We start from the raw sequence: 22,926 nt of genomic DNA, 5'->3' as shown, positions 1-22,926 counted from the left end.
CAATTCCCTTCAACCTTAGAAAACCCAAGCTCTTTTGCTGAACTTTAGGACTTTTAAATTCTACCCTGGAGTGAGTAAGACCTTTTTTTCAGCACTCTCTCTCATGTATTTTTGATCTGATTCAGACTCTTTGTTTTCTTTGTTTTTGGAGTCTGACAAACACCATAGGCATCTTCTTTTTGTATGGTGAAACACAGCACCTTCAGTGCAGTGTTGCAAAGAAATCCTTTAGATTTCTCTTAAGGTCTAAATACCTTTTCTTGGGTGAACTACAGTTCCCAAGAATAGTAAAGTGAAATTGACTGTACTTGACTTTTTCTTTTTTAGGTCCAGCACACCCCATCTTATGAGGAGTGCTGGGGTTTACTTAGCAGCCCCTTTTCCTACTTACACGTGTACCTTTTTTATATTACCCTCACTACTTTAAATGGCTGGTGGCAGTGGTTTAACTTTCCTACCATTGTGCTTTTCTACCACAGGCTGAATCCCATGGGTGACCATTGTGTCTAAATGGCCACAGTCTTCATTTTTCGCCATTTCTTGTTTGTGAGATCTTTCTTGGGTTTAACTATGCGCGCCAAACCAGGTTTACATTTTTTGTTCGTTTTGCCTTTGGAGGGCTTCAGTACTGAAACCCGCCTCTTGCTCCAGTGTGTCTGGCAGGGCAGGAAGTGAGGGAGGTGCCCGAAACTCCCCTGTCCTTAGTCTCCTTGGTTACCTGTATGCACCCAGTCATTATAGGCTGGCTGGCTGTCCTTGCAGGACAGCCACCCTGCTGTGTGAGTGACAGCTAGGTTGTGCATGAATGGGAGAAACCTGCATAAAAGGCAAGGCTTCTTGGACTGAAGACAGAGTCGACCACTGGAAGAAATAGAAGGAAGCTTGCTGCATCCTCCTGGACCGTTGAATTGCCTGGTGAAACCCTGCTGCTGTGCTGAAACTCCTTTTTCCGAAACGACAAGAGAAGCTCCGGAAAGGACGACTTCTTCCCTTGGGTTAGTGGGACCAACTAACCCCGAGATGAACTTTGCTGGAAGACCTTCCCCAACCGGCTGTACTTCTTTGCTGCTGCTGGTACCGAGTGCCAGGGGTTGAGAAATCCATAGTCGAGTGCAGCGTCTTTAAGCCGGACTGAAGCTCCAGGAAGATCCTGAGAACACTCCCGAAGTAGGACGACCCAAGCTCGAGTCACCTAACCAGAGTGCTGGACTCAAGGAGTGAAGGAAGCCCATCCAGTGTCCAAGATCCGCAGTGGTGCTATTTGCCGGTAGCTGAAACTGTGTAGTGCAGCTGAATTGTAAAGAGTCCGTAGCTGCTGCCGAACTCCAAACTGCTATGCAGGAGTCCTCCAGACGTCCTCCCTCTTGTCCCCATGACTGAGGCCCAGGAACACAGGATCTGCCACTCTGCAACCAGGACAGAGGCCAGCTGGATCCTCTTCTTCTAACCTAAGTTACTGATCTGACTCTGGGGTACTTACCTCTTTGTATGCAGCTTGCTTGTTTGAGTTGAGATTTGCAGTAGCTGCTTTCTAGAGTTAACACTAGCTCTAACTATTCACAGGTGTAACAGCTTGTGGCCCAACAGTAATTTTCTACAACAAACTCTTTAACTTTGTGCAAGACTTTTGAGCTACCAAAGAAGTGCCTCAGCTACATAGACGTTGTTCCAAATTGACTTTGGCTGTCTTGGCTCCCTGTAGACTCTTCTAACACATTGACTTTGATTCTAACTGTCCCTCATAGGTGATGCATTGATTTTTTAACTAATATTGCTGAAAAAAAGTTTTATCTAGACTTCATTGGGAGATTTAAAATGTGCTCACATGCTCCGAGAACCGGTTAACCTTTTTTCCTTCCATTAGTACAAAAGTGAGAATCTATGTGGTCACTGCGCCCCAGTAACTGCAACGGCCGAAAATGCTGACACCAATTACGGCGCAGTGCAGTGATCATATGGATCACTGTGCCCGCTCCCCCTGGCCTGCATTACCCCTCCCAACCCCCTCTACACCACTTACCTTTAGGGGGGCACATGCAGAAGTGTGCCGCCCACACTCTGCGATGTCAGCTCCTCCCACTAATGTGGGTTAGAGCTGATGCCGCAGGGTGCTTTTTATTTTTATTTTCTTACGTGTCCCCTGCTTTCCGAAATGGTAAGCGGGGACACCCCCGCAACCCCCGACACCCGTTACTGCGCCCAGGTAGAGCGGGGGATACCCCTGCTTTGCTTGGGTGTAGTAAATATCACCCTCCTTTTGTGCACCTTTAAATTCGCAGTGACTGCGGGGGGGCGCACAAATGAGGGCGACCTTTATGTACAATACCCAAAAGTGATCTATAAATGCCAATACTGTCCTAGTTAGTGAAGTCACCCCAGGGTGTAGGAAGTGTATATGAAGTATCTCTAAAGAGTTTCTTCTTGCTTTGCCTTGATTCTGAGAAAGTATTTTGAAGTGTATTTTTATTGTTGCACATTGCCCTTTTTATAGAATGCTCATTTAAAACTGACTGTTAAAAAATAAATAATTTACTAGAAAACCTCGAGTCGAAGTGTTATTTGGATACTTGTATTTGTGGATTTAGATGCTACAGCTCACATTTACCCCTCTTGAGAAGGATGTCTGCTCAGTCACATTACCAACTTGTGTAGTACAGACCTATACCAATTGGTAGGTTACCCTATTCCAAGAGGACAAGACTTGTGTAGTCTCCCACAGAGTTACTGCATCAAATCTTGCCTAACAGGCGGCAAGAGCTTCTCCCCACTGCGACTGTCAGCGCGGGAGGGCCCTGTGTGCCGCTGACGCCTGTCACACCACACGCCAGCTAGACTTCCCGGTCTTATGCTTTCCCTTTTGGAGGCTTCGCAGATATGAGTTGGCAAGTACAAGAGCAATAGCCTCTTGGTCGTCCCTCCAGGTCTCTCCGCCTTTCTCCTCAGCTTGAACAGCCGGTCCGGAATGGCTGCTTCCTTGTGTGTTCAGGCTTGCTCGAAGTGTGCTTTGGTGCTTTGCCTTTTATCCCAGTGGGGAAGGGAAAGGGCCCTCTGGTGTGCATAGTTATTTTTAATTGCCTGACACTTGTGTTGGGACATGTCAGGAAAACGGCCCTGGTGTTGGTCTTTTGTCTGTCTCATTGTAAGAAAGGGGGGGTGGTAGAGTGTCTGAATATCCTACGGGGTAGGATCGGGAAAAGGTTTTATAAGAATGATATCCCTTGTCATAGAGGTTTTGGTATGCTCGGAAGCGTGAGTTTGGTAGGAATAGGGGTGCTTGTGGGGAAGGTAGTGTTTTGTCAAAGTAGACAGAGTTCAGGAAACAAAAATCAGAGGGACGTGGATAAGGACCACTAGGAGCACTCTGGTAGGCAACAGGAATACAGGGATTTTGGAAGTTGTAGTTTACGTGGTTTGAATTCCGAATAGGTTCACCAGATGCAGAGGTGTTCCTGGACTCTGGCAAAGGAGATTAGTTGGGTGTAAAGGAGGTAGAGTTGGAGCGGCCTACAAAAGCCTCAGGGTCCTCATCCTCCTCACCACCTTTCCTAGTATGAAATCGTGTCTCGCCTGGGGGATTCCCTCGAGCATAATCCAGGCTCCCCTAACCCAGGTGACGCTCCCTCACTTGTCCGGGTGACCCTGCCTCACTTGTCCACCCCCAGGGTCGAGATCTGAGCACGCCAGTCCTTCCCTGGCCACCTCAATAAGGGATTCTCAAGGTCTACTTGGAAGCTTTCTCACACTCCAAAGCAGTATGTGCCAAGGAGGCAGAATGAAAGACCCTATACCAGAAAACTTTGTAAAACCGCCCTCCCTAAGCGAGCAGTCGCTCCACGGGCTACATTCAGGCAGGAGTGTTTGGTGAAGGGGTGCAGTCAGGACCAAGTTGGCGCTGGGCAGATGTCTTTCACTGGTACCCTTCTTTGAAGAGCCAAAGCAGTTGTCGCACCCATAGCAGAGTGGGCTCAGAGGCAATTACTTTCCTGTGTTGAGATAGCATTCTGAAATAAAGAGTGTAATCCACCTAGACATGTATTGCTTATGGACAGCCAAACCCTTTCTCGCCAACTACAAGGCTGCCAACAGTTGGTCCGTTTTTCTAAATTCTGCCATTCTTGCAACATAAAAGCTAAGAGTCCGCTTCGGGTCTAGCCTTTGAATGCTCCTCCTCCTTGGAGGGATGAGGGGGCAGGTAGAAAACCGGCAGGTTGATAGCCTGGGACAGATGGGGCTCTGAAACAACCTCAGTTAAAAATCCCGGTTGTACTTAAAGAAAAACCTTCTCCCTGAAATAGTGGAGATGTGGCGGCTTGCACGTTAGGGCCTGCAGCTCACTGACCAGTCTGGCTGATATAATGGCCACCAAAAAAAGAGGTCTTCAGAGCAAGCAAACTAATGGAGCAAGAATACAAAGCCTCAAAAGGAGCAGGAGGAAAATGAGACCCAAGTTAAGGTCCCAGTTTGGGATAACAAAAGAAAAGGCAGAATTGTATTCACAAGACCCTTTCAGGAATTGGGCCATAAATGGGATCGTAAAGGAAGACGCTTGATCCTGAGACCTTTTGAAAACAGACAAAGCCACCAAGTATCCTTTGACTATTGCAACCTGAAGGCCCGACGAGGCCAGTGACATAAGGAACTCCATCAAGTGCGGCAAATCAAGATAAGGGTTGTGTGAAACCTCCTTAACCTCCCGAGACCCCACAGAATTACAGGAATCGGAGGGAAGGAATAGTGGAGGTCGAAGTCCCACTCCACTAGGAATGCATCCCCCAGGGTCCCTCTCGTTGGGAATTCCCTCAAGCATAACTGTTTGCAATTCCTGTCGTAGTCTGTGGCAAACGGATCCACCCTTGGGGTACCCCATTGAGCGAAGATCTCCTCTGGGAGTTCCTGGCACACTTCTCCTTCGTGTGAGACTGTGCCCTGCCTGATCAGAGTGTCCGCCAATCCGTTCTCCATCCCCATCAGATGTACTGCCCCCGAGTGTCCAGGACCGCTCTGATGAACTGGAGCCTTTGTGTTGGTGTTGTGTGCTGTAAGTTCAGGGAGAGGCCCAGCCTGTGGAGTAGCAATCAAGTGTCCTCAAGATGGGATGAAACCTGCTTTGCCAAGTTCCCTCGGATCAAACAAATCCTCCAGCTATGGGAACACATGGACCCTGGATCTTCTGAGGTGGGCCGCGACTACCGCCATTATCTTAGTGAAAACCCTTGAAGGGGAGGTCAACCCAAAGGGCAGTAGCTTGAACTGGTAGGGGTTGTCCCCTATGAGGAATCTGAGCAAATTCTTGTGCTTTTGGTGGATCGTCACATGGAACGACACCAGTCAATGAGAGCGTGGAGAATCTCTCTCAAAGTCACCATCTTGGACTTGTTCAAGGCCCTGAGGTCTATGATGGGACAAATTTCTCCCACTTGAGTACCGGGAATAGCAGCCTGATCCTCTCTGCTCGGGAGGTACCTATTCCACTGCACTCTTCAAACGCAGGGCCGCAGTTCTTCCTGGAGCTCCTGTTCCGGGTGCTGAGGAAGTGGGGGTGGTCTGTCCGGCAGCCTCTTTAAGAAAGGAAGACAGTAACTCCATTGGACGAGCTGAGGGGCCCAGGTATCGGCGGTAATCAGTACCGCCAATGGGGCCAGTGATGGCCTACCCATCCTCCAACCAGTGAAACTGGGGGGGGGGGGTGGCAGTAGAGAGCTCAACGCGGCTTTGAGGGCAGTCCCGCCGCAGCCACTGCTGCCACCGTCTGCTGGCCCTTAGAGGCTCCCCCGCCCCTTCTGTAGCGTGGGACACACCTCTTTCCTTGCCTGGGCTGCGAGACCGGTGCTTTCCTGCCAAAGGGAACACAGTCTGTACCCACTTCCTCTACAAGAGAAACTAAATGCAGGTTTTGCCAGCTGCTGCACTGTGGGATATTTTGATCCATTCCAATGTGCCCCACTGCATCACTTTACAAATGGAAAACCGAAAATGCCTTTTAAATGTTAGCTTTGCAACCTTCAAAAGTGCTGTTTTTGGCGCTAGATTCATTTATGTCCATTGAATCATTGAGATTAAAAAGGGTACTGAAATGTCAGGATCATCCAGTGTGGCTCAGAGGAACCGGACCTCATTGACTGACAGCAGTTATGAAATGTATCGAAGGAAAAGGCAGCCCAGGAACAATTGTTTTCAGTTCCACGGGAAAAACGCGGCTAAAATTGCAACATGTAACAGAATCAGCTGTACAGACAGAAACCTTAAACAAAGGCTGGATACATGTATCCAGACTGCAAACAATCCCTGCACTCAAGGGAAGAACTGGTGCTGGATCAAATGTGTATGTGCTGCATAGGAAACTCGGATTTAAAAGAAGTTTAATGTGTTTTTCCATGAAGGAAGTGCAAAATCGCCTGTTTTGAAAGCATGTTTTTTTTGTTGAAACCCTAATTCTTTAAGAAATGTCAAAGGATTGCTAATGTAAAAATCCACCTATAAACTGTGTTCATTTTATATGTTTTAATGAAAGATGTAGGTGAATACTTAAAGTAACCCAGATTGGAGTTTATCAACTATTTAATAAAAAAAAACAATTCTGCTCGACTGGGAAAGATTGACAGTTCACTGCTGGCAGGAAAGGACTAATTGCTATGGGGAGTCCTTGCATACTCATGACATAGGACTCATTAGACATTCGTCTGTGGCCCAGGCAAAGACAATAGAAGGCTGGACACTCATCCCTCCAGGGGAGGGGCAAGATGCTGGGAGAGGCTTCTCAGTGAACTTCAACGGTCTGGCCATTTGCTCACACTTGGGAAGCACAAAAAAAACTGACCTGCGATTTTGAATTTAAATTGCTTATTTTGCCACAGAATCTCATGACATTTCACTTGGCAGCAAAAATAAGTAAACAAATGAAAAGTACATACATTGAAATCTGAATTTACAATAGACGTGTGAAGACTTGGTAGGATTTCTTACTGCGTAAGGAACAAAAGTTGGTCAAAAAGACTAATTGCGCAGAAACTATTAATGCTGCAAATCTAATATTGTGTATCCCTGTTCTAGGGGTGATTGCACATATATGTACTGAATTAGGAAATGTTAGGCCAAACCTTCATGATTAAAAGTGACGAAATTCCACAGAAAGACAAAGCCAGGTTCCACCAACTTGGGAGTTGGCTGTAAAGGTAACCCACAAAAAATATGTTATGTATGTGTCTGATTTTATTAGAGGGCATACATATATAAATATCTATTTGTGGGCAAAGTTAAATTTTGGTCCTAAAAACTATGGGAGGTTCCCAAGTCACATCATAAAATATGACCACCCTTTCTGTCATCCAATCAGTAAAAAGCAAGGCGGGAACTGTGCCTTTGACCAATCATAGCATTGTGGGTTGCAAGTCTGCCCCTACCATGAACTTAGTGATGTCATTTGGCAGGTTAAACAAGGGGGCGCTGGCTTGCTACCATTCATGCTTGCCTGCTGAAACTCACCATCCCGCAGAACTCCAGCAACCAGAAGGGACAATCCAATCCAGTCTGAGGAGCCAGTCCAAATGACCAGAACCGCCAGGCTGACCTATCCCGCCAGAAGTGCCCTGCTGTATGTAAACCCGATCTGTGATGATCAAAGCCCTTGACGGTCCAATCTTAATTTAAAGTGGACTGTAAGTATCAATAGGAATCATAGTAAACCATAGTATATCTGCCTTGCCTTGTCCTATCATTTGTCCTATCCATCTATAACCTATCCCATCTTTAACTTAAGAACCTATAATATTGTCAGAACTATTCTTGCAACCCTATTTATAATTCTTAGTGTTAGCGATGATTTTCTCTCATATCTGTTTTACTAGACCATAAGCCATTAGTGATTTTGATTAAATAAAGTAATTCCCATAAAGAAAACAGGGTATCCACCACATGAAGGATTACAGTGGCCAATTAACTGTGGAGATTTACGGGTGCATTCTTTTTCTTAGCCCTTAATCTAGTTTAAGTAAAAGCAACCGGTCATTTTAAAACTGATTTTCTGTTTTTCTAAAAACATCAGTCAAACTTGCATAACTTCCTCAATTTAATAGCTAGAGACTTAATTTCAACTCCGACTTAAACCTACCTAAAAACCGGTGTATTTGACCAGTTTTTATTAATAAAAAAAAATAAAATAAATCGCATAGTGAAATTTAGGCGGGAATTTGCAATTTTGCAAAAAAGTTTTACATGTGTGTTTTCCCATTCAAAGTATTTCCAAACTTCCAGTCTGATTCCAAGTGTGCACTGTTGCTCATATTATAGCTTATGTTTGTTAGGATCTTTTCAGTGTTGCCCCCAATGGAGATTTATATCAATTCAAGGATTTTTGCACATTTTTCATTGTTTCTCCAAGCCATTTTTCGAATGCCATTTTAAAAGTATATAATTTCCCAAAACGTTTTCTCTTGTTTTGGGGAGGGAAGATTGTATTCAAACCCTATACACTGTTCTATATTCCCAAATACCTGCTGCTTACTTACATCTGTGCAGAATTGCTTAATTGTGAGATGAGAAATTTGCAGGGGGGAATCTTAACTTAAGCGCTATCTTTTCAACAAGCCAAAACTGTTCTTTTCCACGTTTTATCTTCTGTGCTGCTCAAAAGTGAATTCAGCTGCATTACCCACTTTCTTATTTGTCTTGTCACCACATTGGTGATTGCTGCACCATATATTAAATCATGTGTTTGATTTGAATTTCAAATAAATAAATATTACCTTTACAAACCAGCCTTATTCCTGGTCCATTGTGACCTGGGGGTATTTTGAGAAGGGGTGTGATATGAGTGGTATATCACTCAGAATATTGAGCCTATAGACACAATAAATATTTAATTTGTGCATTGCATTCTAGGATGAGACAGGGGTGTATTGTCTAATAGAAATCCGTACCATATCTTGGGGGCTTGTGCTGTGATTTTGAGTTCGAGTTACCACCCGTGGCAGCCTAGCACAGCCGACTAACCTGCAGGGTGCAGACACCTTGCTTGGTTGGTGTACTGTGCTACACTCTACAAGCACCTCTCAAAATAAATACTCCAAAATCGGTCCGGTTGGTAAAAGTAAATTAACCCTAAAATAATACATAAAGAAATTGATAGTTCCAAAATGGCGATCCCAGTAGAAATCAATATGGCTAGGGAACACCTCATGCACAAACTGTTTGTCAGGGGTGAGTGGCCAGAACAGAATGAACAGGTCTGGCTGCAGGAAATCAAAGGTCACTGCCATGGCCCTGCATAAATGGCAGGGCAAGGACCCATTACACCAAGCTCTTAGTGAACTGTACATGGCCCCAAAAGCAAAAGAGGAGCAGAATACAATTATGGGAGAAGGATGATGACGAATGGCTGCACAAATGTGAGCACTTCTTGGTTTTTTATGGTGCCTATGCTCCTTTGCCAGAGTGGGCACCTCTGTGCCGAGCGGGCTAGAGATTTGGATAGGGCAGACCTCCACAAGTTTCACAGCCCTCTCTCAGTGACTTGAGGTTCATGCAGTCCTCATGACGTGACTGACACAGAAGCACTGCGCACAGACATTGTTTGGGTACGTAATGGACATCTTAGATCTACAGTCATTGCACTATTTGAAGCCCGACAACTTCCATTGCCACAGTGTCGAATAAGACAAAATTGATGGAGAGAGAGAAAGAGAGAAAGAGAGAAAGAGAGAAAGAGAGAAAGAGAGAAAGAGAGAAAGAGAGAAAGAGAGAAAGAGAGAAAGAGAGAAAGAGAGAAAGAGAGAAAGAGAGAAAGAGCAAGAAAGAGAGCGAGAAAGAGCAAGAAAGAGAGCGAGAAAGAGCAAGAAAGAGAGCGAGAAAGGGAGAGGGAGATGAGCAGCGTGCTGAAAAAAGGAACAGAGGTATGGTATATGTGATTACCGACGTCACATCTGGATTCCATGACCGCTGGATCGAGTCAAGAGGGATCAACAGCCGAGACGAGGTGCACTGCCCGTCCTGTCGAAAGAATTCCGAGCCACTGAAAGGGATATCTATATTGTTAAGCAAGATTATATGCAGTACCTTTTGGGGGCACTACAACAACCCTGACCTGGCAATAGAAACCCAACCTTTCGTATACGTCTGCACTACACAGTTTGGTAGCGTGTGGAGCAGCCAGGCTTATATTAAGAGGGGTCAATATGAGCTGTAGGGGAGTTGCACAGAGATTCAGTGACACTTATTCAAATAAACCCTTACACACCAGGTTTCTTAATAAAACTTAATTTATCAGTCAGAATAAGCCTTCTTCAGAAGGGAGCAATATAAAACACCACACAAATATACTTCAAAAATACACACTCAGTTATCTAAATCAGCAAATACCCATGTGGGATGACACACGGGCACTACCTACACCCTCAGGTGACTTCAATAGCTAGGGTGCTGTTGGCATTAATATATTACTGTTGCATTTAGAATATTCGTGGGAGAAGTGTTAAAGAGGAGAGAGTTCAGAATAAAAAGAAGTATTCATAGTTATTCTTACGTAGGTAAGTACTTTCAATACAACCCCCCAATGCAAAGTGAGTTAACCCTTTCCTGGAAGGAAGGCAAAACACATAAGCAGAAGAGAGAAGGGTCATTAAGGGAGCAAAGTTAAGTTTGCAAAGGTCAAGTTGAACTGAAGCACTTCTTGCAGGTAAGTAGAAAGTATTCTCCAATGTTTAAAATGTCTTGGTAGAATAGAAGATCAAAGTAGGGCCACAAACTGATTAGGCTTGTGAAGTAAAGAAGCAGCAAACAACACTAAACATGCAACCAAGCAAGTCTCCAATGAGGACAAGTGACTACACAACAAGAGGTAAGTTCTCTTAGACTTTAGGTTGAAGAAAAAGTGCAGCAGATGACATCTGTTCCTGTGCAGCTCTGCATATTTCGCTGTTCCTGGGCCTCAGTCGTGTGGACAAGAGGGGGGACTTCTGGGGACTCCTGCACTGCAATGGGACAGCCACCGCTCGCAACCGGCACACTTCAAACAAGTGGCTGTTCAGTGCTTCAGCTCCTCGCATCTACCGCAAATAGCAACACTGCGGTTCCTGGCTGTTGAGATGGACTTTCCTTGCATCTGGGGTCCCGCACTGTTGAGGGGGCTCGGTCAGTCCTGCTTCCTGGGAGTCCGGAGGATCTTCCTTTATTTCTTGGCCAGCTTAAAAGCAACGCACACAAACTGGTGTTCCTCTCCCTGGCTATCCGGTTCCAGCAGCAACGGCAGTGGATACTCGACCAGATTTCAGAGTATGTCCAGGTGGCTTACTTTGAAGTTGATTGTTCCCACCAACTCAAAAGGGACAAATCGTCCTTGCAGGAGCTACTCTGTCGATAAGAAATTTGAGGGTCAGCACAGCAACAGGGCTTCACCGGGAAAACCAACGGTCCAGGAGTTGCAGCAGGCGTCCCCTTCAAGTTCTTCGGATTCCTTTAGTGGTCGACTCTGCCTTCCAAGCCAAAAAGCCTTGCCTTTTATGCAGCTTGCTCCCATTCATTACAGCCTAGCTGTCAGTCACCCAGCAGGGTGGCTGTCCTTGCCAGGCAGTCAGCCGGCCAATCACCACAGAGTGAATTTGGGTCTCCTGGGAGACTAGGCACAGGGAGTTTCAGGCACCTCCCTCACCTCCTGCTCACGCCAGACACCCTGGAGCCAGAGGCGGGCTTCACTCGTGAATCCCCGCCAAAGGCAAAGCGAACAAAGGGACCAAACCTGGTTTGGTGCGCAGAGTAAATCCCAAGAAGGACTTTTCCACAAAGAAATGGTGAAAAAAAGAAGACTAGGGCCATTTTCATAAAAATTGTACCCGTGGGTGCTTTACCGTGGCTGCGAACGCAGCCCATGGTAAAATCCCATAAAGTAGTAAAAACGTAAACCACTGCCACCAGCCATTCAGTGAGGAAAGGGCAACAAACATTTTCCATGAGAAGCTAGACAAAGGGGATACTAAGTATCCCCTCAAGCACCCCATTGTAAGATAGTGTGTGCTGGGTTTAAAAAGTTACAAATGTAAGTAAAGTCCATTTCACTTAACTGCTCTGGGAAACAGTAGTTTATCCCAGAGAAGGTATTTAAACCTTTGGGAAATCTGAAAGACTCCCCTATGTCACTGCACTGAAGATGGTGTGTGACACAATGTAAAAGACGATGCCTATGGAGTTTGTCAGACTCCACAACCAAAAAGAAACAGTGTACAACATCACATTAAAATACATGAGAGTCGGGAAAAGGGTCTCTCTCTCTATCCAGTTTGAAAAAAATCAAGCCCTCACAATCCAGCAAAATTAGGGAATTAGCACATTTCTGAGAATGCCCCCTAAAATATGTGATGAGGAATCTGTGGGAGAAAAGCAATCCAATGAAAGGAATATTCAGATTTAAAGCTCCTCACAGTTTTAACTAGAGCCTCTCACTCAGACAACCAGCCCATTCACAGTGTTCCTGCAACATCTCAAACCTAGTATGCCTCAAACATAAGCAAACCTAACAGACTAACACAGGCACCAAAAATGATTACCTAATGTATGAAAGAGATCTTTATCAGTTTATAAAACAAAAATGTAGGTTATGTTCATGTGCCATGAAAACCGAAATATGGATGAAATCATGGAAATGAATAGAATTTACTGCAAATAAACTTCTCATGGTGTAGAATAGTGAATATCATATCAGTATGTAACACATTTTGTTTCACTCTTTGGTTGATAATTCAGTTCTTTATGTATTTTTGTGTGCTTGCTAAGATGCCTACAAAGCTTTAGATTTTCACTGTAGTGGTACGAGGATCTGTTTAACAGTGATGCCACCCTACAACTGGGTGTGTTTTCATTGTGGGGTAAAAATGAGTTATCAAAGATTAAATGAGTTGATTCATCCATGCCAGTCAATGTGCATAGCAGAAAGAATATTTACGAATTTGCATTTGATCTCGTTTCCAACATATATCAAGAGGTTCAGAGGGTAGAGAAAACAAACTTAATTACCTGCTTTGCAGTTCTGTTACCCAAACTATCTGCAATCTTCTGCCATCGCCGAGACTCCACTTCTTCTGGGGGGAACTTTAAGAGTAACTGTTCCAATCTTTTCTGATGGAGTTAAAATCAAAATTGAGGTTTGTTACAAGGTGTTTGTACCTTAAATGTACACAGCGAAACGCATTTCACAAACGCGTAGTGCACTGTAAATAATCACACTTAAACATGTTAAAAGAACAAACTACTTACCCCTGGTAACGTTCTTTCTACTGGATATTCCTCCCTCAGATTCCTCATCTTTGATATATCCGTAGGTCTGCTTGCAAATTCGCAAACTTTCATAGTAGAGGGCGCCATGATTCGTCGACGCGTGGGCCTCAACGGCCTCGGCCCTGCTCTTGGCTGACATGTCAACATTGGTATAAATAGCTAGCCTGGCGCCATTTGCCTCAGTTTATGTTTTCTATCCTCCTATGCTCAGATGTCTCAAAGCTTATTAGCCAGGCATTGAAAGAGAGGAAGATCTAACAATGGAAATATTGGCTAATTAGAGTGGTAGACTGGAAGAGCGATGAGGAATCCTTGGGAGGCACATCCAGTAGAAAAAACAATACCAGGGGTAAGAAATGTGTTCTTCTAATGGATTGCGTCTTCCCACAGATTCCTCATCTTTCACAGATGCCGAAAGCAGTATGTGAAAGCGGTGGCAATCGAGAATGTATTGTTGGTTGATGCTGTGAAGCACAACCGTGCCAAATACAGACTTCTGACCAGACACAGAATACAGGCAGTAATGCTTGAAAATAGTGTGCAAAGACGACCAAGTTGTGGCATTGTATATGCCTTGTACAGGCACATCTCCCTGAAGAGCAGAAATGGTAGCCACTCCACGGGTGGAATGCCCTCTCAAACAATCTGGCAGGTCTTTGCCCGCCAAACCATAGCATTAAGAAACGCATACAATAATCCATCAGGAAATGGTCTGCTTGGTTACAGCCTGTCCAAATGTGTGACCCAAAAAGAGCTGGTCAGCTTGTCTGATATGAGATATCAATCAGAAAACATTCACTAAAAGGAGGCAATCAATATCACGCAAAAATATACTAAAATACTTTACACTAACCGGTGCTGAAACATTTAAGCTACTTTGAAGGAGGAACAAAACGGCATTCAGAGTGTTTAAAGTAGGAGCAAAAAGGCATAAGTTAATAAAAGGAATATTAGTTACTTTATAACAGTGCAAATAGTTTGAGTTCACCAGAGAAGTTGATTCAATGCTGTAGGTAGGCCAAAGTCAATGGTCTAGAGTCTTGTATAGGTAAAAACGGTTCTGGTATTTAAACGGAAAAGTCTGCCACGGTTCTGAGAAGTAGTTCACGGAAGAAAGGTTCATATGTCGGGTCACAAGCTGACTAGGCCTGCAAGTTGCCAAAGTTCCACAAACTTTCGCAGTGAGTGGTAAGCTCTCTTGGTCGGTTTTTCACAGTACCTTATATTGAAGAAAAAGATGCAGTTGAAGACTTCTATGTTTGACAGTTGCTGCAGATCTCGCTGTTTCTGAGCCTCAGTCGTGGGGACAAGAGGGAGGACATCGGGGGACTCCTGCACTGCACAGGGACTGGTCGCAAAGCTGGCAAACTGGCAATTCTTCGATTCTGGTAGCTGGTGTCCTTTTCCCTGGTTAATCCTAACCAGCTCCGAGAATGGTGTCCAGGTGGCTTACGAGTTGATTGGTCCTACCAACTCAAAGGAAGAAGTCGTCCTTGAAGGGCTTCTCTGTCGAGATGAACATGGCTATTCGGACCTGCTGCAGGGCTCCACCAGGCAAACGGTCCAGTAGTTTCAGCAGCTGCCCTCTTCCAACTCTTCTTCAGTTCTTTCGTTCCAGTGGTCGACTCTCCTTCCAAGCCAAGAGACTCGTCTTTTAAACAGTTTTCTCCCTTTCATTCCAGCCTAGCTGCCACTCACCCAGCAGGGTGGCTGTCCTTGCCGGACTGTCATCCAGCCAATCACGCCAGAGTGCATTTGGATCTCCTAGGAGACTAAGCACAGGGAGTTTAGGGCACCTCCCTCACTTCCTGCCCACCCCAGACACTCGAAAGCCAGAGGTGGTCTTCAGTCCTGAAGCCCGCCAAAGGCATAAAAACAAAGGGACCAAACCTAGTTTGGCACGCAGAGAAAAACACTAGAAGGACCTTTCCAAAAAGAAATGGCAAAAAAGAAGACCGGAACCTGTTTAAACAAAGGGGGCTTAGGCGCCATGTTGAAAAACATGGCTCCCGCGATTTTTAGCTACCAGTGTTCACGGTCGGGAAATATCATGGTAGTTCGTTGTAAAACCACTGCCAACAGCCATTTCGAGAGGAAAGGGTAGCAGGGGACTGCAACATGAGTTTCTAGACGCAGGGGATACTAGGTAACCCCTCTAGTACTCTATAGGAATATAGTGTGTGCTGGGTCTAGGAATTTAAAAAGACTTTACTAGTCAATTTAACCTTACTTTTTCTGAGAAACATAAGTTTATCCCAAAGAAGGTGTTTAAACCTTGGGACAGCCTAAAAGGCTTCCCTGTGTCACTGCACTGAGGGTGCTGACTGACGCACATGAAAAGATGATGCCTATGGAGTTATCTAAAACCCCATAATCAAAGAACACAAGAGTAAAATACACAACAAAATACATGAGCGAGTGGGAAAGGCGGCTCACTCTCTCCAGGTAAAAAAAACAAGTCCTCAAAATCCAGCAAAGTTGCCGGGGGCCTCTAAGCTGAATGGAATTAGCATATGAATGAGAATTCTCCCCAACACTGGCCTTCTAGCCGAAAGCAACATCTCCATAACTTCTTCCAGAAGGTCCCAATATTTGTATCTTAACCTCTCAGAAACCAGGTGTGGAGGTTCAGATTTCTGATTTCTAGGTGTAGAAGGCAGCCTCTCCTTGGGGAAGACGAATTGGAGGGCAGATGGACATAAACAGAAGGTCCAGGTACCAGGTCCTCCTGGCCCAATCCGGAGCAATCAGGATCCTGGGTTTTCAGAATTGATTCAACCCCCTGATGATGTGAGGAATGATGGGGACTGGAGGGAACACATACTGGAGGGGAAAATACCAATCCATCACAAACCTGTCCCCAGAGCGCCTCTTTGATGAAATTCCCTGCAACAGAACAGTTCACATTTCCTGTTGACACTGGACGCGAACAGACCAACTTGCAGGGTCCCCCAAAAGGCACAGATCTCTAGAAGGAATCCCACTCATGGGAGACTGTGCTCTGCCTGCTCAGAGCATCGGCTGCTGTGTTCGCCTCTGCAGCCAGGTGAACTGCTGACAGAGAAATTCTTTCTTGCAGTAGTGCCCAGAGCCCGAGCTGAATTGCCTCTCTGCAGAGTGGTAGTGGCTCTACTTTACATCTCTCTTGTTAAACTAATGCATGGCCAATGTGTTGCCATTATCAGAACATTCTTCCCCAGTACAGAAGGCATAAAAGCAATTAGCGCTAGCTAGTCTGATTGCCCCTCAGCTCCAAAAGGTCTATATGACGTTTGCACTCCGACGGAGACCAATGACCACCGATTGTCAGGTTGTACATGTGAGCTAACCATCCTGCAAGGGAGGCGTCTGTCATAACGGTTATTTCCGGCCATGGCTGCCAAAAAGGTTCCCCTTCCTCATTCTCCTTGCAGGCCCACCACGTGAGGTTCTGTGTGACCCTGCTTAGGACCTGGAGACGGTCCATCATCCTCTCGGGGGAACTGTGACCACTGGGATCTGAGAGGCCATTGGAGAGACCTCATCCTCAGACAGGCTTTTGGCACCAGGAAAATGCAGGATGCCATAAAACCAAGATACTGAGCAATTGGAAATGTTTGTGACATCTGCAGAAGATGTTGAGCCCTTACCTCGGGGGACCAAGCTTTCCCCAAGGAAGAATCCAGGACTGCCCCAATAAACTGAAGCTTCTGAGAAGGTGTCGGACTTCTTGAAATTTAGGGAGAAGCCCATTTTGTGGAAGGAGTGACATGTGTAGCCGAGATTATGGAGAACCTGCTCGGGAGAACAAGCCCCGATCAGCCAATCGTCTAGGTAGGGGTACACGTGAATTCCGTCCCTCCTTTGATTCACTGCCACCACCGCCATCAGCTTCGTGAAAAGCCTTGGGGCAGAGGTGGTTAGCCCAAAAGGCAGGACTCGACATTGAAAATGAGAACCGCCAATTGCGAACCTCCGATACTTTGTGTTTGGGATGGATTGGCACATGAAAGCAAGCATCCTGAAGGGCCGGTGCCACCATGCCATCCTGAAGCCAGAGGGCCAGGAAAATCTGTGAAAGAGTAACCATCTTGAACTTGTCCTTCCTGAGGAGACTTGTTCAAGAAACTCAAGTCCAAGATGGGTTGCAGTCCCCTATCCTTCTTGGGAATGAGTAAATAAGGAGAATACCAACCTTGATTCATTTCCGCTACAGGTACTAACTATCACACCTTTTCCAACAGTATTGGACGTTTTCCCCCACATCAAAATGTTTGCATGAACCAAAAGTTCTAAAAATGCTACCACCAAAGGTTTGAACACCAAAAATTCGAACCATTGGTGGTAGCATTGTAAAAAAAATAAACGGGGGCTGCGTGGGTGTCCCCCGCAACACCCCGCTCACTATACTACACAGTAAAGTGAGCAGGGGTTGGGGGGGGAAACCCCTGCAGCCCCCATAAAAGAAAAAGAAAAAAGGACCCTGCAGCGCAGGTTCACAATCACAGAAGTGAAAGGGAACTGGCCCTGCAGGGACTCAGCGTGAAGAAAAAGGTAGTGGGGTTTGTTTATATTGGGAGTGTGGGTGGGGGGGGGGGGGGGGGTGTCATGGGTATGTTGTGGGTGGGGGCATGTACGTGTGTTCGCATGAGAAAGGTGCAAACTTTCCGGCCGCGGGCAAATCACGTAGATCCTTTCAAAGATGGAGGGGCGGATGGTTTCCTGGTTGACAATACAGGCCTTTTTAGAAACGGGAGGCAATAGCCATAAGATACTACGCTCGGCCAATCTTCCAAATGCAGAGTCAGCCTGCCCGCACCACAGTCTTGTTGACCAAAGCATCAAAGGAGTTTTGGAGCTGTAGATCCTGCAGTGGGCAAATAAGTAGCAGCTTAGAGTATAGTCTTAACCCCTCATACTCCCGAACCAAGAGGTGCTCTACTTTGACCCTTCTGCCCTTCTGCCCTTCCCACATAGGATTAGTATCGAAAGGGCACACCTCTCCAATCCTGAGCAGCTGCTGAGGCTGGTGTATTGCTGCCCCTAGTGACTTTTCTGCCACCTTAGATGCCCTTAGCTTCTCTAAGCTTTCATCAGCCTTAGAGCCAAAAAGCTGACAGCCATAAAACTGCATGTCCAATAACATTGCCTGGCTATCAGGATCAAACCCTGACCTGCGCAACCACCAAATCTCCTAGTGACTGTACTTGCCACCACAGCACGATTTACACAGTCAAATGAATTAAAGCCAGATTAGAGAGACTGACACATGGCATCCTTTCTGTCTTGTACAAGACTTAAGAAGCTTTCTCTCTCCTCCCCTTCTGGGATGTCCTCCGCCGCCAACGGGACACATTCCATAGGGTGTGTGTATACTTGGCCAGAGTACAAGTTGCATGGATGGCCTTCAGGGCCATGCTGCCTGCAGAGAACGCACTCTTCCCTAAAGCATTAAACCTTTTATTGACACTATCTGGTATAGTTGGATAGGAAGTCGCCTTTGAAGTTGACGTGGCTGCCTGAACCACCAAGCTCTCAGGGTGGGATGTTTCGAAATCTATGGAAGCCTGCCTGTATTTCTTTGCGAGATTCTTATGGCTGCCAGTGTCGTATCCGGCTTCAACCAGTTCTCTAGGCCATGTGAAATGGCAATACAAGATCCTTTGGCAGGGCCATATCCAGGATATCAGTGAGACCATCAGTGGACAATCGGTCTACCGCTACCCAGATATTCTGTAACATTATCCATGACTTGGTGAATAGACCTTTCCTTCAGCAATCAAGTATCATTATTTGAAGGCTGATTAGGTACCTTACTTACCAGCCTGCTATTTTTTTACTATTTTCCTCAACTGCCTGCTGATTTGTATTTTTACACATATTTGTTTTGTTAAGAAAGAAAAACCAATCAACAGAAATAAATAAAATTTAAACCTTCCATTTCATAAAATAAAGGAATCTATTACGCAGACTATTCTAACCAAAAGAAACAAGGTAAGGCTAACACAGCACAAACACAAAGCGATTTGCACAATTGTTGTTTGGTCTTGCACTGCACAACAATTGCTGTTTGTTCTTGCAGTGTGCGCTGGCAACCTTTGAGAAGCAGTGGAGTTTATGAGTTGAAATGGTGCATTTTACAGCACGATAGTTGAGAAAAGTGGGATAAAAATCCATAAAATTTACAATTGGTTGTCTAGAGCAACATTAGAAAAATGCACAGATGCCATGTCACCAGAGTATACATTTTCATAATGTCTGTGTCCATAACATATGCCAGCATTGATATAGGAGGCTAGCGCATGATATCACGCACAATGACATCATGGGCCACCTCAATGTACGTTTTTAAAACACAGTCAACAAAACTCAATGTTCATATCTTGATATATATACATATCTTCCACCTCAAAGTATGTTTTTTGAAAATCTATCAGCACAAATGCATTATGATGTGTATAGTTCACATTTATTGTGAAAATAATGTGTGCTGCAATGAATAAGCAGCAGAAAGAAGTTAGCATGGTGATTTATTACATGGCCATTCATTATTACATGTCCACTCATGCCAAAGGTCAGACCTTCAACTGGCTCGTCCCCCTAAACATCCCCATCCAAGTTAAATCCATTGACATGGTACCTTGGACAGACTACTCTGATTCTCTTCTGTGTCCCTTGCGCCCTCCTCCACCAAAAAAAAAACAGACCACAAAATTAACTAAAGACCTGTTGGAACCGACCCTTCGTGCTTCCCTTGAGTCTTGGTTTGACAGCTCAGTACCCTGGACCTGCATGCCCCCCTCAAAATGAAAATGCAGAAAAAAAGAACACCCCCTGAACTGGTTCACTGAGGAACTAGTAGCCCTCTGAAAACTAAAATGCTCGAAAGTTCATATCTGGAGAAAGAATCCTTCCCACTCCAACAAGGAAGCCTTTAGCAGCATTGCTACCTCGTACAAAACAGCGATCATTAACACAAAAGCCAATGTTTACAACGCCCGTATCATTGATGCCAGCTCCAACACCAGGGAGCTTTTCAAAATCCTCAAGGAGCTCGAAACACCAACCCCTCCTACCGCCACCTTTCTCAAAGACAAAGCCTGGTGTTCCCTTTTACAATCTACCCAAGCAAACAAAATCCTCAACCTTGGAGATGAAACCATTCCCAAGAAATCTATGCTCCCCACACCCCTTACTCCCAGTACCCCCCCAATCCCAGCTCACCCGTTTGCCCATCAAACAGGCTCACCACCATCCAGCACCTCAAAGCATCCAATTGCATAGGAGACTTCTGCCCGCCCACCACATCAAGCTCTGTGTAGAACCCCTCGCCCTAACCTTTGCCAAATGTATCAATGCCTCCTTCAATGCCTGTACTATTCCCAAATCCATTAAAAAGTCTGGATCACACCACTGCAAAAAAATAAATAATAAACTCACTTGATCCTATCCTTATCCGTTTCTCCCTGGCTCCGCACTTTCCACTTCTCCCCCCTTCCATGCACTTTTCCCCTCCTCTCTCCCATGCACGTTCTCAATGTCACTGGGCCTAGTAAGATAGTCATTTTGTTCTCCCCTCTTCCCCTCCCTTGCCGCGCTCTGAAACACTGGAGTACAAGCACGATAGAAATAAAATGTCAATACCCTGCCTATCAACTACCGCCCCATCATGACGGTGCCCTACCTCCTGAAAATCCTCGACTGCACAGCGTACTTACAACTCCAAACTCATCTAGAAACCAACAATCTGCTCGTCGCTCGCCAGTCCAGATTCAGACCCAAACATAGCACTGAATCTGCCCTCCTCGACCTAAAGATCCAACTCGACCACAACCGTGACAACAGTGATCTCGCCATCCTCCTACTATTAGACCTCTCAGCTGCATTCAAACTTGTCGACCACAATATCCTTGGCCTCCAACTCAGCTCTACGTTTAACCTCTCTCCCGAAGCAGCCAACTGGATCAAATGCTTCTTGAACGAGCGAACCTCTAGGGTTTTCGCAGAAGCCGAAGAAGCCAACCCCATCCCAGTGTCCTATGGGGTCCCGTAAGGGTCCGGTCTCTCCTCCACACCGTACAATATGTACACCAAGCCCCTCTTCGATCATTTGGACAGCCTGAACATACCCACACACATTCTGCCAACGATGCCCATATCCTCCTCAAACTCACAGGCATCCACCAACTTGACTCTGCAAATACCAATCAGGTTTGGATGGCTCACCACCACTGCCTAAATGATAAGACTGAGTTGCTTATTGTCGGCTCTCTGCACCGCCTCAAACATCTCGACCCGCCTTCCGCATCTCACATCGACGGGATAAGCCCCCCCCCCTGTATCCTCACATGTCAAAACACGAAGGGCATACCTTGACGCAGAGCTCAACCTGTACAAACATGTTAAAGCAGTAGCCTCATCTGCGGCTTACTCAACCAAACTTATTAACCTCTCCAGAAACTTCCTTACCCACAGCAACTACCTCACACTAGCTAGAGCCATTATAAGCAGAAAATTAGACTATTGCAATGCCATGCTCGCATGTACCTCTTCCAAAAACCTCAAACTACAGACGATCCAAAACAACGCCCTCAAAGCAGTGTGGGGCTTGAAACAATCAGATCACATTTCTCTTATCAGACACAAAGCACACTGGCTACCAATCAAGTTCTGCATTGAATTTAAAATACTATCCATCACACACTGATGCCTCCACAACACCACCCATCTACCTTACACATTGCATCACCAAAAGATCCAGTTTGCGTAGCCAGTGCTCCTCCACTTCCACCTCACCAACTACCCCCAGATTTCGCAAAAAAAAGAGCGGTAGGTACAAGCTTCACAGTCATCATTCCCCCAGTGTGGAACTCCCTTCCACCCTCCATCATAGAAGAACCCTTCTACCTGATCTTTTTCAATAAAATCAAAAATGCACTATTCGACAAATATGCTCGATAGTTTGTATCTTCTGTAACCAAACAATACTGTGCAACCCTGTACACCTTCTACTACGCACAGAATGTTCTGTAAACAGTGGTGCCCTGATACATCCGGGTCTTGGGCACCATCAACAAATAAAATAAATACATACAAAATAAATCAAAATAGGGAAGTCCCCAAGGGCAGCTTTCTCTTACAGAAAAGCCAGCCAAGCAGAAAGATAATTATCACTTTCTATTTACCTGGCTTTCTTTACGCTGCATGTGCCGAGAGGTCAAGCGGTTAAGGTATGAATTTCCAACCTTGAATATCCCTTATAGTTTACAAAAGGTGAGATATGACCAAACGGCTTTTGGTATTCTTCATCTTAGAAGTAATCATTTAGAAATCAATTATATAGGCCAGACCAAGAAAGGAGGCAGATACATTTTATTTGGAAGGCGTGAGCTCTGTAGCGCAAAGGTGAGCGAACAAGGGGCCTGGGGAGAGACGATACGGCAAGGCAGTTCTTGAACACCAGGAAGGAATAGTTATCCTTGCTCTTTCCATTTAACAGGAGTAAGAATTGCACTTGCTAAACTGCCTTGAGACCGAGAGTGATGCGAAGGGTAGAAAATGTGCGATTTTAAATTGTTTGCATTTCACCAACACACCCGTTTATGCTCCTGGCCCATAAAAATCCATAACACAAACATTAACAATCTTTAGCAGCAGTTACTCCATTTGCAGAAGGGACAGACCGAA

The 22,926-nt window shown here is 45.5% G+C and overlaps 1 protein-coding gene across 6 annotated transcripts in view; it reads right to left on the bottom strand.

Moving 5' to 3' along the window:
- ZZZ3 (zinc finger ZZ-type containing 3) overlaps positions 1–22,926 on the bottom strand; it is a 707,971-nt gene that overhangs the window by 446,579 nt on the left and 238,466 nt on the right. For all 6 annotated transcript variants that reach the window (XM_069641671.1, XM_069641666.1, XM_069641669.1 and 3 more), the window contains exon 7: positions 13,000–13,101. In XM_069641671.1, the coding sequence (XP_069497772.1) occupies positions 13,000–13,101 (102 nt within the window). The remainder of the gene's footprint in view (positions 1–12,999; positions 13,102–22,926) is intronic.

The sequence above is a fragment of the Ambystoma mexicanum genome, chromosome 1q (genome assembly GCF_040938575.1).
Source record: "Ambystoma mexicanum isolate Mex_15411 chromosome 1q, UKY_AmexF1_1, whole genome shotgun sequence".
NCBI classification, from domain to species: domain Eukaryota; kingdom Metazoa; phylum Chordata; class Amphibia; order Caudata; family Ambystomatidae; genus Ambystoma; species Ambystoma mexicanum.
The sequence above is the reverse complement of the archived record's forward strand: the minus strand, read 5'-3'. Positions and strand labels throughout refer to the sequence as shown.